This window comes from Bufo gargarizans, chromosome 4, assembly GCF_014858855.1.
Source record: "Bufo gargarizans isolate SCDJY-AF-19 chromosome 4, ASM1485885v1, whole genome shotgun sequence".
In the NCBI taxonomy this organism is placed as follows: domain Eukaryota; kingdom Metazoa; phylum Chordata; class Amphibia; order Anura; family Bufonidae; genus Bufo; species Bufo gargarizans.
Window position 1 is genome coordinate 45,031,419 of NC_058083.1, and position 13,861 is coordinate 45,045,279.

The following is a 13,861-nucleotide window of genomic DNA, read 5'->3' on the forward strand; positions in this document are numbered from 1 at the left end:
CCAGAAGCATCAAAGCTTCTTTACTGTAAGAACTGTGAATCTGTGGAATAGACTTCCTCAGGACGTGGTCACAGCAGGAACAGTGGACAGTTTTAACATTTTATATTAAGGCTTATAAAAAATGTTTAGAAATCTGAGTCTCACTCCCTTTTTTATAAAATTTGCGTCCCCTCCAATCCTTTGGTTGAACGTGATGGACTTATGTTTTTTTTTTATCATATTAAGGGCTCATGCCTACGAACACTGTTTGGTTCTGCATCCGCCACATTTTTTTTCTGGCGTGGATGCGGACCCATTCTGTGGGGCCGGAAAAAAAATAGAACATGTCCTATTCTTGTCCGTTTCGAACACGGGCGTCATCAATGTTTTGTGGATCTGTCCAGCAAAAAAAAATTGAGGCCAAAAGGGCCTCCGTCCGGTGAATAAGGTCCAGTATATGTGTACTGAGAATTTCCTGGTACTTACTGTAAACACACACTATAGAGATAAGCAAATCAATTCTAACTAATCGATTCTTCTCGTCAGCGGGACTTATTGACTTGTGAGGGGCAGTCCTTGCAGGTGAAGAAGTGCCCCCTTGCCACAAGATTGACCGGGCTGTACAATTAGCCCAGGCCTGAAAATTTCCTGCCTGCCCCACCGCTCCAACTAGCAGAGAATGGGTAGAGGCTCTGGATAGGGGGCGCCCATTCGGACAGTCGCTGGTCCGAATCCGGAGCAGAGCGTCTGCACTCGCTTTGCTGATGAGACGAATTGATTCTTTAGAATCGATTCGCTCATCTCTAGCTCCCCGGTAACGCCATGTGAAAAGGCCCTAAGTGTCTTACCTTCTTGTAATTATTTTTAAATTGATATTTATATTATGACTTTATTATGATTTTTATTATTTTATTTATAATTTTTAATTATTTTATCTATTATTTTGCTATTTTTTTTATTGATTTTAGTGCATTTGATCAAAATCGCCAACCACTACTCAGTGTGTTAATAGGAGTTTTGAAGTTTCTTTTCTATTTTTATTTTTTGCATTAGGTGCAAAATGGAAATATTTTGTAAAATCCTGAAATCCTTTTTCCAATGTGCAGCATGCCCCAATTTGTGCTCTGCCTAATTGTGCAGGCCGTCCAGTTCTGCAGCTTCTATGAGGTAGCCATAGTAAAACATAGCGCCAGGTCATGTGACCTTTACCCAAGTTATGACATAAGTGGATGTGCTGGGTAGGGGTGGAACCAATAGACTGCAGGGTCATGTGATTTGGCGACATGGTTTGCTGACATCATTTATCATGTTTTTTATACGTGTTAAAAAAGCCTCATACACTTTTATATATTTCACAAAAAATTTATTACAAAAAAATTCAACCTCTCTCTAAACTGAAATGTACAACTACAGACAGGAGGAATCAACTTTTTACACTCATTGGTTAAAGTGCTAACACGCAAAACAAATGTCTGTTACAGATCGAGGTTGATGCCTTGTAAACAGGTAGGTACAGTATAAATCTACACAACCGAGTGCAAATAAAAGTACAGCGATCTACAGGACAATCATACAATAGATGAGGAGTACAAACGTCAGCAGGAGGAAACCATATGGAGATCTGAACAGATCAATCCTTAAAAGGATTTTCCAGAATTTGGTCCCTGCTTAGGGGCAGGTCACTGATCAGGTCAGTCATTGGCTGCAGTGGTGCACATGACCTCATCCATACCCTGGTCGGAAGTAAACAAGCCAGAGACCAGAATATTGTGGAATGCAACCAGGGAACCAGATCAAAAGGGAGCAGGTGAGTATGAATCTTTCAGTAAGAACCAAATCCTGGAAATCCCCTTTAGGAAATAGTGAAGTGCACACATCTTATAGAGAGAGCAGATACAGAGTCTTATCATGATTTAGAACTTTGGACCAGGAGAGCTCTAGTCTCACTCTTTGCCATATGGGGGAAGGGAGGTGACCACCTCTATGAGATCTTCAAGGGGAGTTCCAACTAAACAAATGCCCTGTCAGAAGATGACAATGTCAATAACCATGAGCTATTTAACCTGGCATAATACTTTTGTCAGCTTGCTGTAGAGCCCAGACTACTTGAACACAAATCCCATGATAGAGCACTATGTCTCAAACATTGGGTTGGAAGTTTCCAATGAGGTATGTGGGCTGTGCAGAACACCACAACCGTGTGCAGAACACCACAACTCCTTTGGGAAATTAGTATAGATCTTAATCTAAACTAATTTCCCAAAGGAGTTGTGGTGTTCTGCACAGCCCACATACCTCATTGGAAACTTCCAACCCAATGTTTGAGATATAGTGCTCTATCATAGGATTTGTGTTGAAGTAGTCTGGGCTCTACAGCAAGCTGACAAAAGTATGTGGCCAGGTCAAATAAGTTTTGACCTGGCCCAAGCTAGGAGAGGACGTTTCCACCATTTTGAGCTCTTCAGGGTGGCTTCAAGGGGTATTTCACCTAAATTAATGTCCTGTTATGACATACACACTGTCAGAGGATGACATCACCGTATTGGTGGAGGACCGTGAGCTGATATTTCCATTAATTTCCAAAACACAGAAACTGTGGGTTCCTCACAGCCCTCACACCTTCTTGGAGCAACTCAAATGGAAATCTCCAACCAAACTTTGAGATGTTTGTGCTGGGGAAGTCAGAAGCTACATGTTATGACAAAGTCAAATATCTGCTGGAAGACCCCCATTAGCTAGAAAAGCTCTGTTCCCACTTTCAGTTATACAGGGACTAGGAAGTGAGCTCATCAGAGTACCTTCAAGAGGAACTCCATCTAGGTGATGTTTTGTCACTTATGTGTCAGTACATGACATTATCACATTGGCAGGTGACCATGATCTGAGATCCCTACAAATTTTCCAAAGAAGCAGTGGTGTTCCCAAACCGCCTTGGAGATGCTCTAATGGAAATCCCAACTTAATATGTGTGGGCTGTGTGTTGGAGAAGTCATTGAGGCACCTTTGTTTTGAAAATAAGCTGGGGTTCCCAGCTCAGGGACCACCATCTAGGTGCTCACAAAATTCTATATGACAAATTTTATAAACTCAGCGTTCAAAATGGCTGCTCCAACTATGTCCCATCAAAAGGTGCACTATGTTTCTTTCTTCATTGACTAGATGACTGTAAACTTGTCAGAGTCCAGTGTGGTAACAGTACTGACCTCTGAGATGTTCCTCTGGCTTGGAAGAGGTTAAATACTGCAATATACCCAAATTTATCAGTAGTTAAAACAGTAGTTTAAATACAGCAAATTCATTATTTTTTTCAAAAATTACAAATTCCATTTTCAACCTATCTACAAGATAATGTCCTGTTGTACAGATGTCTATGCTGGACTCCACTAGACATACTCACACTGACATTTATAACCCAGTGCTAATGTTAAGTCAAAGAGGTTCGAATGGCCTTCTGGTGACGAGTTCCGGTACATTTCAGAGATTAGAAAATGTCTTCAATAGTCCAGTTCATGACTTACAGTTTTCTCTAGACTACATGGCCAAGGATAGACTTGCAACCTGGAGGAAAACTCTTTCTTACTGTTTCATCCACTTAAAGACGATCAATGACCATCACATTGAGCAGTGTCAAAGTTGCAGGAGGCACAAGTTGCAACTATGGTGAGTAGCCATCCAATAAAATGGGTCATGGTACATACTCAACCTTTCCCAATGAATCTGAGTCTCAAAAAGCTTGAATTGTGCAACAGTTAAAACAACCTATTTTGGTTCCACCTAAAGCTGAGAAATTACGGTCATGGTCAATACTGAGGCCCTGGCCTTAAAGGACTACTGTATATTTCATATTTTCAGCTGTAGGGACTCTAAAAGTGACTGCATAGAATGTTCATTGAGACTGCAAGTACTACTGTGTAAAGAATAATGACCCATGATTTGGGACATGCTGCCATGGAGAAGCCGTTCAGCTGTAGGACGTCAAAACCTCTAAGAAGTTCCTACACATTTTTATCTCTCAGATTTAATTTTCTTGGAAAACAATTACAAACTGAACATAGAAATACAAAATTGATCATCGTTTAGGTCAAATAAATAATTTAAGAATCCAGAAACTGATTCAGGAGAAACAATGGGTGATTCACAAGAGGTCTTCTGAGAGACACGCAGTGAATCAATGGGGACTGTTCTCTTGTTGGACAACTCTATGAGTACATCTCCAAAAGAAGTAAGCACCAGGAGATGATTCTATTGTCAAAGTTTCCAGATATGGAACCATTGGTAGATTTTACAGTAGATTTTGTTCCAACTGGTCCATATGACAACTGTTAACAGACCTTTGAGCTGAAATGGTCTTTGTTCCACCCATGTCTGGAATGGAAAGTCCCGCATATGCTCCATTGCTCAATGACTAGTCAACAAATTGTCAATTTCAATGTGCAATCGAGACACCAAGTGACCAGGATGTATTGTGTGTCAATGTGCATTCTAGTGCCACTGAACGTGTCCTTCAAGCACTTGCTCCATCTTCCTCAATGACTCGGTTCATGCTGGTTCCATGCGTGATGTGTGCCAGGGGGTTGTTTAAGTCTCTAATGCTACCTTGTCTAGATTGTTCATTGAGTCTGTGGGTGCTACTGTGTAGAGAATGATGATCTGTGAGACGGGACATGCTGCCATGGGGGAGCCGTTCCTCGATCCCTCGGTAACTGCATGGTGTGTACCTAGAAGAAGGACAATACATTGGTCAGTTTTTCTCCACCTGTGGTCAGGCAGTAACCAGGAAAGGAAACAAAAGCCTACACTGAAAACTCCCCTTCTATCTACAGACTCAGTGGAAAGAAGACAGGAACAGCTAAAGGGTGGGACATTTTTTGGACACTTGTTACAGCTACTGATTGGTCTACTCTTAGGTCTGTGAAGATATGGAAAATCAAATGGATGCTTAAGTTTGACATGTATTGCAGATTGCGCAATGGAAGAACCTTTCTGCTTTAACAAGTTGCCCCCTTAGCCAGAGACTTGTCTACTCTTAAGTCTGTGATGAGATGAAGACCAAATGGATGCCTACTAAGAAATAGAAAAAATATTTTTTTACTTGACCATTTTGGCTTCTATATGCGATAGTGCTGGATCAGAGAAGAGACTTTTCTGCTGGGCCCAATAGTGTATAGGCCCAATCCACATGCTCTGTTCACAACTCTCTTTAAATGCCAATGAGTAGTATACTCTTCTAGACACTTCAATTAGGTGGTCCCTCAAAGCAGTTAGAACCCTGTAGCAGCCATTTTGGTCACAGACCAGATCACGGCTACTTAAAGGATAGCCACACACTTGAAAACATTACTCCCCTATTTGAAATACGTTGGGTTTCTATCTCCCATACCTTCCATCTCTGGAGCGGTGAAGGCTTCCATGGTAACTGCTCATTTTGCTGTGCACGCTGCCGGCTTTACTTCGCTGGTCATCCATCACAGCCAGCTGAGTGGACGAGGCATGAGTGGATGTACCCTGAGTGGATGTTCCTCTAGATTTTCGGATGATTGGAGTATTTGGGTCACGTAAAAGGGATTGAGCAAAATCTGGCTCCTGGAGAACCTGCCGACTTTCATGCACACCTCTGCTGAAAAAATATATGAGGCAGAAATTTTAGAATACCTCATAATTTTAAAATACTATCTCGACAAGGAGGGTCTTGACTGGCCAAACTTCACTTTCCCCATCCATCAATTATCTCATCCCGTGAAATGTTAGGTCGCATTTTATTCAAACCACATATATACTCACTCTTTTTTCCTTCGACCATGGAAGAAGCTGGCCCATTCAAAGCAGGTTTTTTTGCTTCCCACCCAAAAGACAGAAGGTATGCCCACTACAAGTGCCATGAGATACTTCATGAGGAAGAGAATCAGGTCAGGACGGCTTGTCTTGGTCACCTGTAACATGTAAATAGAGAATATATTTAGTGCTTGTTCTACGGCCACATGCTGCAGGTCCTGTAGGATGCATGCAACTGCAGGGCACACATGTTTTACTCAGTGCCAAGTGAGTAATGCCCATCACATGCTAGAAATAAAGACATTAATCTTCACAGCAAGCTGTAAAATGAGATAGTGTCCTTCAACAGTCTTGTGCAGCCTATTGTGCTGACACCTAGTGGCTAATCATGAAATTACCATAATTTAGATATCTAAGCAAGATGAAATATAAAACATGAAAAAACCTTTATAACAAATCGAAAAAATATAAAGCACATTCTTCCAGTCTTAGCTCGGATACTAAAATGTATTATTTCTTTCACATGTCAAGAACATAGTGAGATTTACATAGTGTGAACTGCGCACTTGTTCCTACCACATCCAAAACATCTTCGGTGTCCACTTACAACCATCTCTCATCATCTACCAGTTTATAGTTTATGCAGCTGTCAAGGGCTTAAAGACAACACATGTTGTGGTGTCTAATTATTATACCCCAGAGACCAGTAACACAGAGGGGCCCACTAACCAAGACTACACACCAAACGGAAAAACTAATAACACTCACACATCACAAGCTTCATTAGTTTATCAGTGTTATAGTAGTTATATTCTTGTACATAGGAGCAGTATTATAGTAGTTATATTCTTGTACATAGGAGCAGTATTATAGTAGTTATATTCTTGTACACAGGAGGCAGTATTATAGTAGTTATATTCTTGTACATAGGAGGCAGTATTATAGTAGTTATATTATTGTACATAGGACCAGTATTATAGTAGCTATATTCTTGTACATAGGAGCAGTATTATAGTAGTTATATTCTTGTACATAGGAGGCAGTATTATAGTAGTTATATTCTTGTATATAGGAGGCAGTATTATAGTAGTTATATTCTTGTACATAGGAGCAGTATTATAGTAGTTATATTCTTGTACATAGGAGGCAGTATTATAGTAGTTATATTCTTGTACATAGGAGCAGTATTATAGTAGTTATATTCTTGTACATAGGAGCAGTATTATAGTAGTTTATATTCTATACATAGGAGGCAGTATTATAGTAGTTATATTCTTGTACATAGGAGCAGTATTATAGTAGTTATATTCTTGTACATAGGAGCAGTATTATAGTAGTTATATTCTTGTACATAGGAGGCAGTATTATAGTAGTTATATTCTTGTACATAGGAGCAGTATTATAGTAGTTATATTCTTGTACATAGGAGCAGTATTATAGTAGTTATATTCTTGTACATAGGAGGCAGTATTATAGTAGTTATATTCTTGTACATAGGAGCAGTATTATAGTAGTTATATTCTTGTACATAGGAGCAGTATTATAGTAGTTATATTCTTGTACATAGGAGCAGTATTATAGTAGTTATATTCTTGTACATAGGAGCAGTATTATAGTAGTTATATTCTTGTACATAGGAGCAGTATTATAGTAGTTATATTCTTGTACATAGGAGCAGTATTATAGTAGTTATATTCTTATACATAGGAGCAGTATTATAGTAGTTATATTCTTGTACATAGGAGCAGTGTTATAGTAGTTATATAATTGTACATAGGAGCAGTATTATAGTAGTTATATTCTTGTACATAGGAGCAGTATTATAGTAGTTTTATTCCTATACATAGGGGGCAGTATTATAGTAGTTATATTCTTGTACCTAGGAGCAGTATTATAGTAGTTAAATTCGTGTACATAGGAGCAGTATTATAGTAGTTATATTCTTGTACATAGGAGGCAGTATTATAGTAGTTATATTCTTGTACTTAGGAGCAGTATTATAGTAGTTATATTCTTGTACATAAGAGCCGTATTATAGTAGTTATATCCTTGTACATAGGAGGCAGTATTATAGTAGTTATATTCTTGTACATAGGAGCAGTATTATAGTAGTTACATTCTTGTACATAGGAGCAGTATTATAGTAGTTATATTCTTGTACATAGGAGCAGTATTATAGTAGTTATATTCTTGTACATAGGAGCAGTATTATAGTAGTTATATTCTTGTACATAGGAGCAGTATTATAGTAGTTATATTCTTGTACATAGGAGCAGTATTATAGTAGTTATATTCCGATACATAGGGGGCAGTATTATAGTAGTTATATTCTTATACATAGGAGCAGTATTATAGTAGTTATATTCTTGTACATAGGAGCAGTGTTATAGTAGTTATATAATTGTACATAGGAGCAGTATTATAGTAGTTATATTCTTGTACATAGGAGCAGTATTATAGTAGTTTTATTCCTATACATAGGGGGCAGTATTATAGTAGTTATATTCTTGTACCTAGGAGCAGTATTATAGTAGTTATATTCTTGTACATAGGAGCAGTATTATAGTAGTTATATTCTTGTACATAGGAGGCAGTATTATAGTAGTTATATTCTTGTACTTAGGAGCAGTATTATAGTAGTTATATTCTTGTACATAAGAGCCGTATTATAGTAGTTATATCCTTGTAGATAGGAGGCAGTATTATAGTAGTTATATTCTTGTACATAGGAGCAGTATTATAGTAGTTACATTCTTGTACATAGGAGCAGTATTATAGTAGTTATATTCTTGTACATAGGAGCAGTATTATAGTAGTTATATTCTTGTACATAGGAGCAGTATTATAGTAGTTATATTCTTGTACATAGGAGCAGTATTATAGTAGTTATATTCCGATACATAGGGGGCAGTATTATAGTAGTTATATTCTTATACATAGGAGCAGTATTATAGTAGTTATATTCTTGTACATAGGAGCAGTATTATAGTAGTTATATTCTTGTACATAGGAGGCAGTATTATAGTAGTTATATTCTTGTACTTAGGAGCAGTATTATAGTAGTTATATTCTTGTACATAAGAGCCGTATTATAGTAGTTATATCCTTGTAGATAGGAGGCAGTATTATAGTAGTTATATTCTTGTACATAGGAACAGTATTATAGTAGTTACATTCTTGTACATAGGAGCAGTATTATAGTAGTTATATTCTTGTACATAGGAGCAGTATTATAGTAGTTATATTCTTGTACATAGGAGCAGTATTATAGTAGTTATATTCTTGTACATAGGAGCAGTATTATAGTAGTTATATTCCGATACATAGGGGGCAGTATTATAGTAGTTATATTCTTATACATAGGAGCAGTATTATAGTAGTTATATTCTTGTACATAGGAGCAGTGTTATAGTAGTTATATAATTGTACATAGGAGCAGTATTATAGTAGTTATATTCTTGTACATAGGAGCAGTATTATAGTAGTTATATTCTTGTATAGAGGAGCAGTATTATAGTAGTTATATTCTTGTACATAGGAGCAGTATTATAGTAGTTATATTCTTGTACATAGGAGCATTATTATAGTAGTTATATTCTTGTACATAGGAGCAGTATTATAGTAGTTATATTCTTGTACATAGGAGCAGTATTATAGTAGTTATATTCTTGTACATAGGAGCAGTATTATAGTAGTTATATTCTTGTACATAGGAGCAGTATTATAGTAGTTATATTCTTGTACATAGGAGCAGTATTATAGTAGTTATATTCTTGTACATAGGAGCAGTATTATAGTAGTTATATTCTTGTACATAGGAGCAGTATTATATAGGAAGGAATAAAAATGCATTTATCGTTTTTCTTCACAGTCACTGCCTCTTTAAATATCAACTGCCTTGCACATATTCCTGAGACACACAAACAAGACATCATGTCTGATACTCTGTATCGAGCAGATTATGGGCACCGCCACCCTCTTTACCAAGACAATGTATTGTGCACTTCCTGGCAGCAGAGGAGGATAAGACTGTAAACAGGCATTTGCTAATTCGCCAAGCTCCAGAAATCTTTGCACGCTAAGCCTTTGTACAGCAGTAAGAATAGCGCTGGTATAACTGATGCCAGCAGCGGCCTTACAAAAACAATGTGCAATACGAGCTGGCGCTTTACTGCTGCTGCCAGGATCTGGGACTCGAACATATTCAGGATAAGTGCACCTCCACCCTGTATATCAATTACCTCACTATACCTCTGCCTTAAATACAGGAGCGATGCAACCACCATAGACCCCTGTACAGCACAGAGTACATCATCACACAGCAAAAATCTGCCACCGCCTCACAGAACCACAGATTGGTGGTTTGCGGACCAGAATATGAGCACGGTCCTGTGCGTGAGTCCTTAGGCGACATTCACACGACAGTGAAAAAATACACACAGCCGTTTTAAGAACAAAGGAAAGTCTATGGGGCTATTCACAGTGAACTGCGGCCATCAAGAAATAAAAGAGGTGTTTTATTTTTGGCCATTTTCACAGGCAAACGGACCCCATTGAAATGAATGGGATAGTTTATAACGTCCGCTAGACAGGAGTGCACCCTTCTGACGGCCGTTAAAAATCGGTACACTAGAGAAAACTGGCCTTTTAGGGGTTAAAAAAATTAGCTCATCCACTTGCCCGCGCAGAGGCAGTTGCTCCTCTTGATGCTGAAGGATGGATGCGTGGTGATGTCATCCTGCTAGAGCGCAGGCCCTTTAGCATCAAGAGAGCAGTGACTGCCTCTGTGCAAGCGCAGGAGGCGAGGGATTATTTTTTTCTTTACAAAAAAAACTAAACATTATTACTGCTGGGGGCCACTATTGGGGGACATTAATTATTGCCGGGGGCCACTATAGGTGACATTATTAATACTGGGGGCCACTATTGGGGGACATTATTATTGCTGGGGGCCACTATGGGAAACAATATCAGTGCTGGGGGCCACTATGGGAAACAATATCACTGCTGACGGCCACTATGAAGTCCATTATTACTGCTGGGGGCCACTATGAGGGACATTATTACTGCTGGGGGGACACTATGGAGCACATTATTACTACTGGGGGCCACTATGAGGAACATTATTACTTCTGGGGGACACTATGGAGCACATTATTACTAGTGGGGGCCACTATGAGGAACATTATTACTACTGGGGGCCACTATGAAGTCCATTATTCCATTATTTCTGCTAGGGGCTACTATGGAGCACATTATTACTACTGGGGGCCACTATGAGGACAATTATTACTTCTGGGGGACACTATGGAGCATATTATTACTACTGGGGGCCACTATGAGGAACATTATTACTACTGGGGGCCACTATGGGGGACATTATTACTACTGGAGGCCACTATGGGGAACATTATTACTACTGGGGGGCACTATGAGGAACATTATTACTACTGGGAGCCACTATGGCAGACATTATTACAGCTGGGGGCCACTATGGGGAACATTATTACTACTGGGGGCCACTATGGCAGACATTATTACAGCTGGGGGCCACTATGGGGAACAGTATTACTACTGGGAGCCACTAGGGGGGGGGGACATTATTTCTGCTGGGAGTCACTGTGGGGGACATTATTACAGCTGGGGGAGCCACTATGGGGAACATTATTACTACTGGGGGCCACTATGGCAGACATTATTACAGCTGGGGGCCACTATGGGGAACAGTATTACTACTGGGAGCCACTAGGGGGGGGGACATTATTTCTGCTGGGAGTCACTGTGGGGGACATTATTACAGCTGGGGGAGCCACTATGGGGAACATTATTACAGCTGGGAGCCACTGTGGCGGACATTATTACAGCGGGGGGGGGGGGGGCCACTATGGGGAACATTATTACAGCTGGGGGGCCACTATGGGGAACATTATTACAGCTGGGGGGCCACTATGGGGGACAATTTTAGAGCTGGGGGACATTATGGGGGGACATTATTAATACTGGGGACCACTATGGTTGACATTATTACTGCTGGGGCCCACTATTGGAGAACATTATTATTGCTGGGGGCCACTATTGGGGGACATTATTATTGCTGGGGGCCACTATGGGAAACATTATCACTGCTGACGGACACTATGAAGTCCATTATTACTGCTAGGGACCACTATGAGGGACATTATTACTGCTTGGGGGACACTATGGAGCACATTATTACTACTGGGGGCCACTATGAGGAACATTATTACTTCTGGGGGCCACTATGAAGTCCATTATTACTGCTAGGGGCCACTATGGAGCACATTATTAAGACTGGGGGCCACTATGAGGAACATTATTACTTCTGGGGGACACTATGGAGCACATTATTACTACTGGGGGCCACAATGAGGAACATTATTACTACTGGGGGCCACTATGAGGAACATTATTACTACTGGGGGCCACTATGGTAGACATTATTACTACTGGGGGGCACTATAGGGGACATTATTACTACTGGGGGCCACTATTTCAGACATTATTACAGCTGGGGGCCACTATGGGGAACAGTATTACTACTGGGAGCCACTAGGGGGGGACATTATTTCTGCTGGGAGTCACTATGGGGGACATTATTACAGCTGGGGGGGCCACTAAGGGGAACATTATTACAGCTGAGAGCCACTGTGGGGGACATTATTACAGCGGGGGGCCACTATGGGGAAAATTATTTCTGCTGGGAGACACTATGGGGGACATTATTAGACCTGGGGGCCACTAGGGGGGACATTATTACAGCTGGGGGGGGCACTAAGGGGAACATTATTACAGCTCAGCACCACTGTGGGGGACATTATTACAGCGGGGGGCCACTATGGGGAAAAGTATTACAGCTGGGGGGCCACTATGGGGACCTTATTAGACCTGGGGGCCACTAGGGGGGACATTATTACAGCTGGGGGACACTATTACAGATTGGGGACACTATGGGTTGCAATATGTAAAAAAAAACAATGAAAATCATCTGTTCTTAATGGCAATTTTTAACGGCCATGAAAAATGGAGGCAAAACAGCCATTAAAAATGAACAGACGGACAAAAAAATGAATGCAAAAATGGTAGAAAAATGGCCATGAAAAATTGACATGTGAATGGGGCCTTAGTCTGGAGTCCCTGACCCCCATGACCACTACTTTACATCAGACAACCTCCAGAAACATTTACATCCATATATACGAGGCTGATATCCGCTGCTCCTCTTATAATGCTACTGTACTATTATAAGATGACTAAATAGGGTAACTGGCCCTTTAACTGTCAGAAGTTCAAATGGGATTTCAGTCAAATGCAAACAACTGAGGTCATGACTATAGCGTATCTCCTGGCAGATGGCACCGACCGCTGAGTGGTAACAAGAAGAAACTTGTGCCCTCGAAAATTCACCCATTACCAGACTCCTGAATGAAAACCATAACGTGAAAGCACAAAATCCAATATGGAAGTATCCAAGCTAGCCACAGTCCTGCTTTACATATCCTGCGCTCATCCACTTCTTCGTTCACCTCCAGAGCTGTATTCAAAATTCTACAGCCATCACATTTTGTGCAACCTCACATGGTACCAGCTGCTGGCTGAGGTCTGCACTGAGCATGCTCTGTTGCAAGGCACTGTGTGACATGTAGTGTTTACACAGCACTGGAAAACCCTGCATCTCCCAAAATGTAATGCAACCGTTCTGCAACTAATCTGTGGTGTCTAGAACTGTGACTACCTCCCTGGATAGGACTGTAACTATAACTTCTATGAAGAGCGTCGCTCTGGAGATAAGTCACATCCTGATACTATGACCGCATGTCACAAGTAGCCTTGGCCTTAAAGGCTTAAAGGGGTTGTGCAGAAAAAACAAAAACATGGCTGCTTCCCCCCCCCCCAAAAAAAAAACAGCGCTAAACCTGTCCATAGGTTGAATATGGAATTGCAACTCAGCTTCATTCATGTCAAAGAAAGCAGAGCTGCAATACCAGGCACAACCTGTGGGCGAGGGTGGCGCTGTTTCCAATTCTGTAAAACCCCTTTAAGGAGGAAAAATGAGTCATCTCCAAGTCATATTTTACACAATTGGTTTAGG

At 40.4% G+C, this 13,861-nt stretch overlaps 1 protein-coding gene across 3 annotated transcripts in view; it reads right to left on the reverse strand.

The window, feature by feature from the left end:
• Positions 1 to 2,353: 2,353 nt before the first annotated feature.
• FZD3 (frizzled class receptor 3) overlaps positions 2,354 to 13,861 on the reverse strand; it is a 59,227-nt gene continuing 47,719 nt past the window's right edge. For 2 of the 3 annotated variants that reach the window (XM_044289875.1, XM_044289873.1), the window contains exons 5-7: positions 5,761 to 5,909; positions 5,360 to 5,596; positions 2,354 to 4,697 (exon numbers count right to left, since the gene is read on the reverse strand). In XM_044289875.1, the coding sequence (XP_044145810.1) occupies positions 4,484 to 4,697; positions 5,360 to 5,596; positions 5,761 to 5,909 (600 nt within the window). In that variant the 3' untranslated portion in view covers positions 2,354 to 4,483. The remainder of the gene's footprint in view (positions 4,698 to 5,359; positions 5,597 to 5,760; positions 5,910 to 13,861) is intronic. The other variant, XM_044289876.1, reaches the window with a different exon arrangement.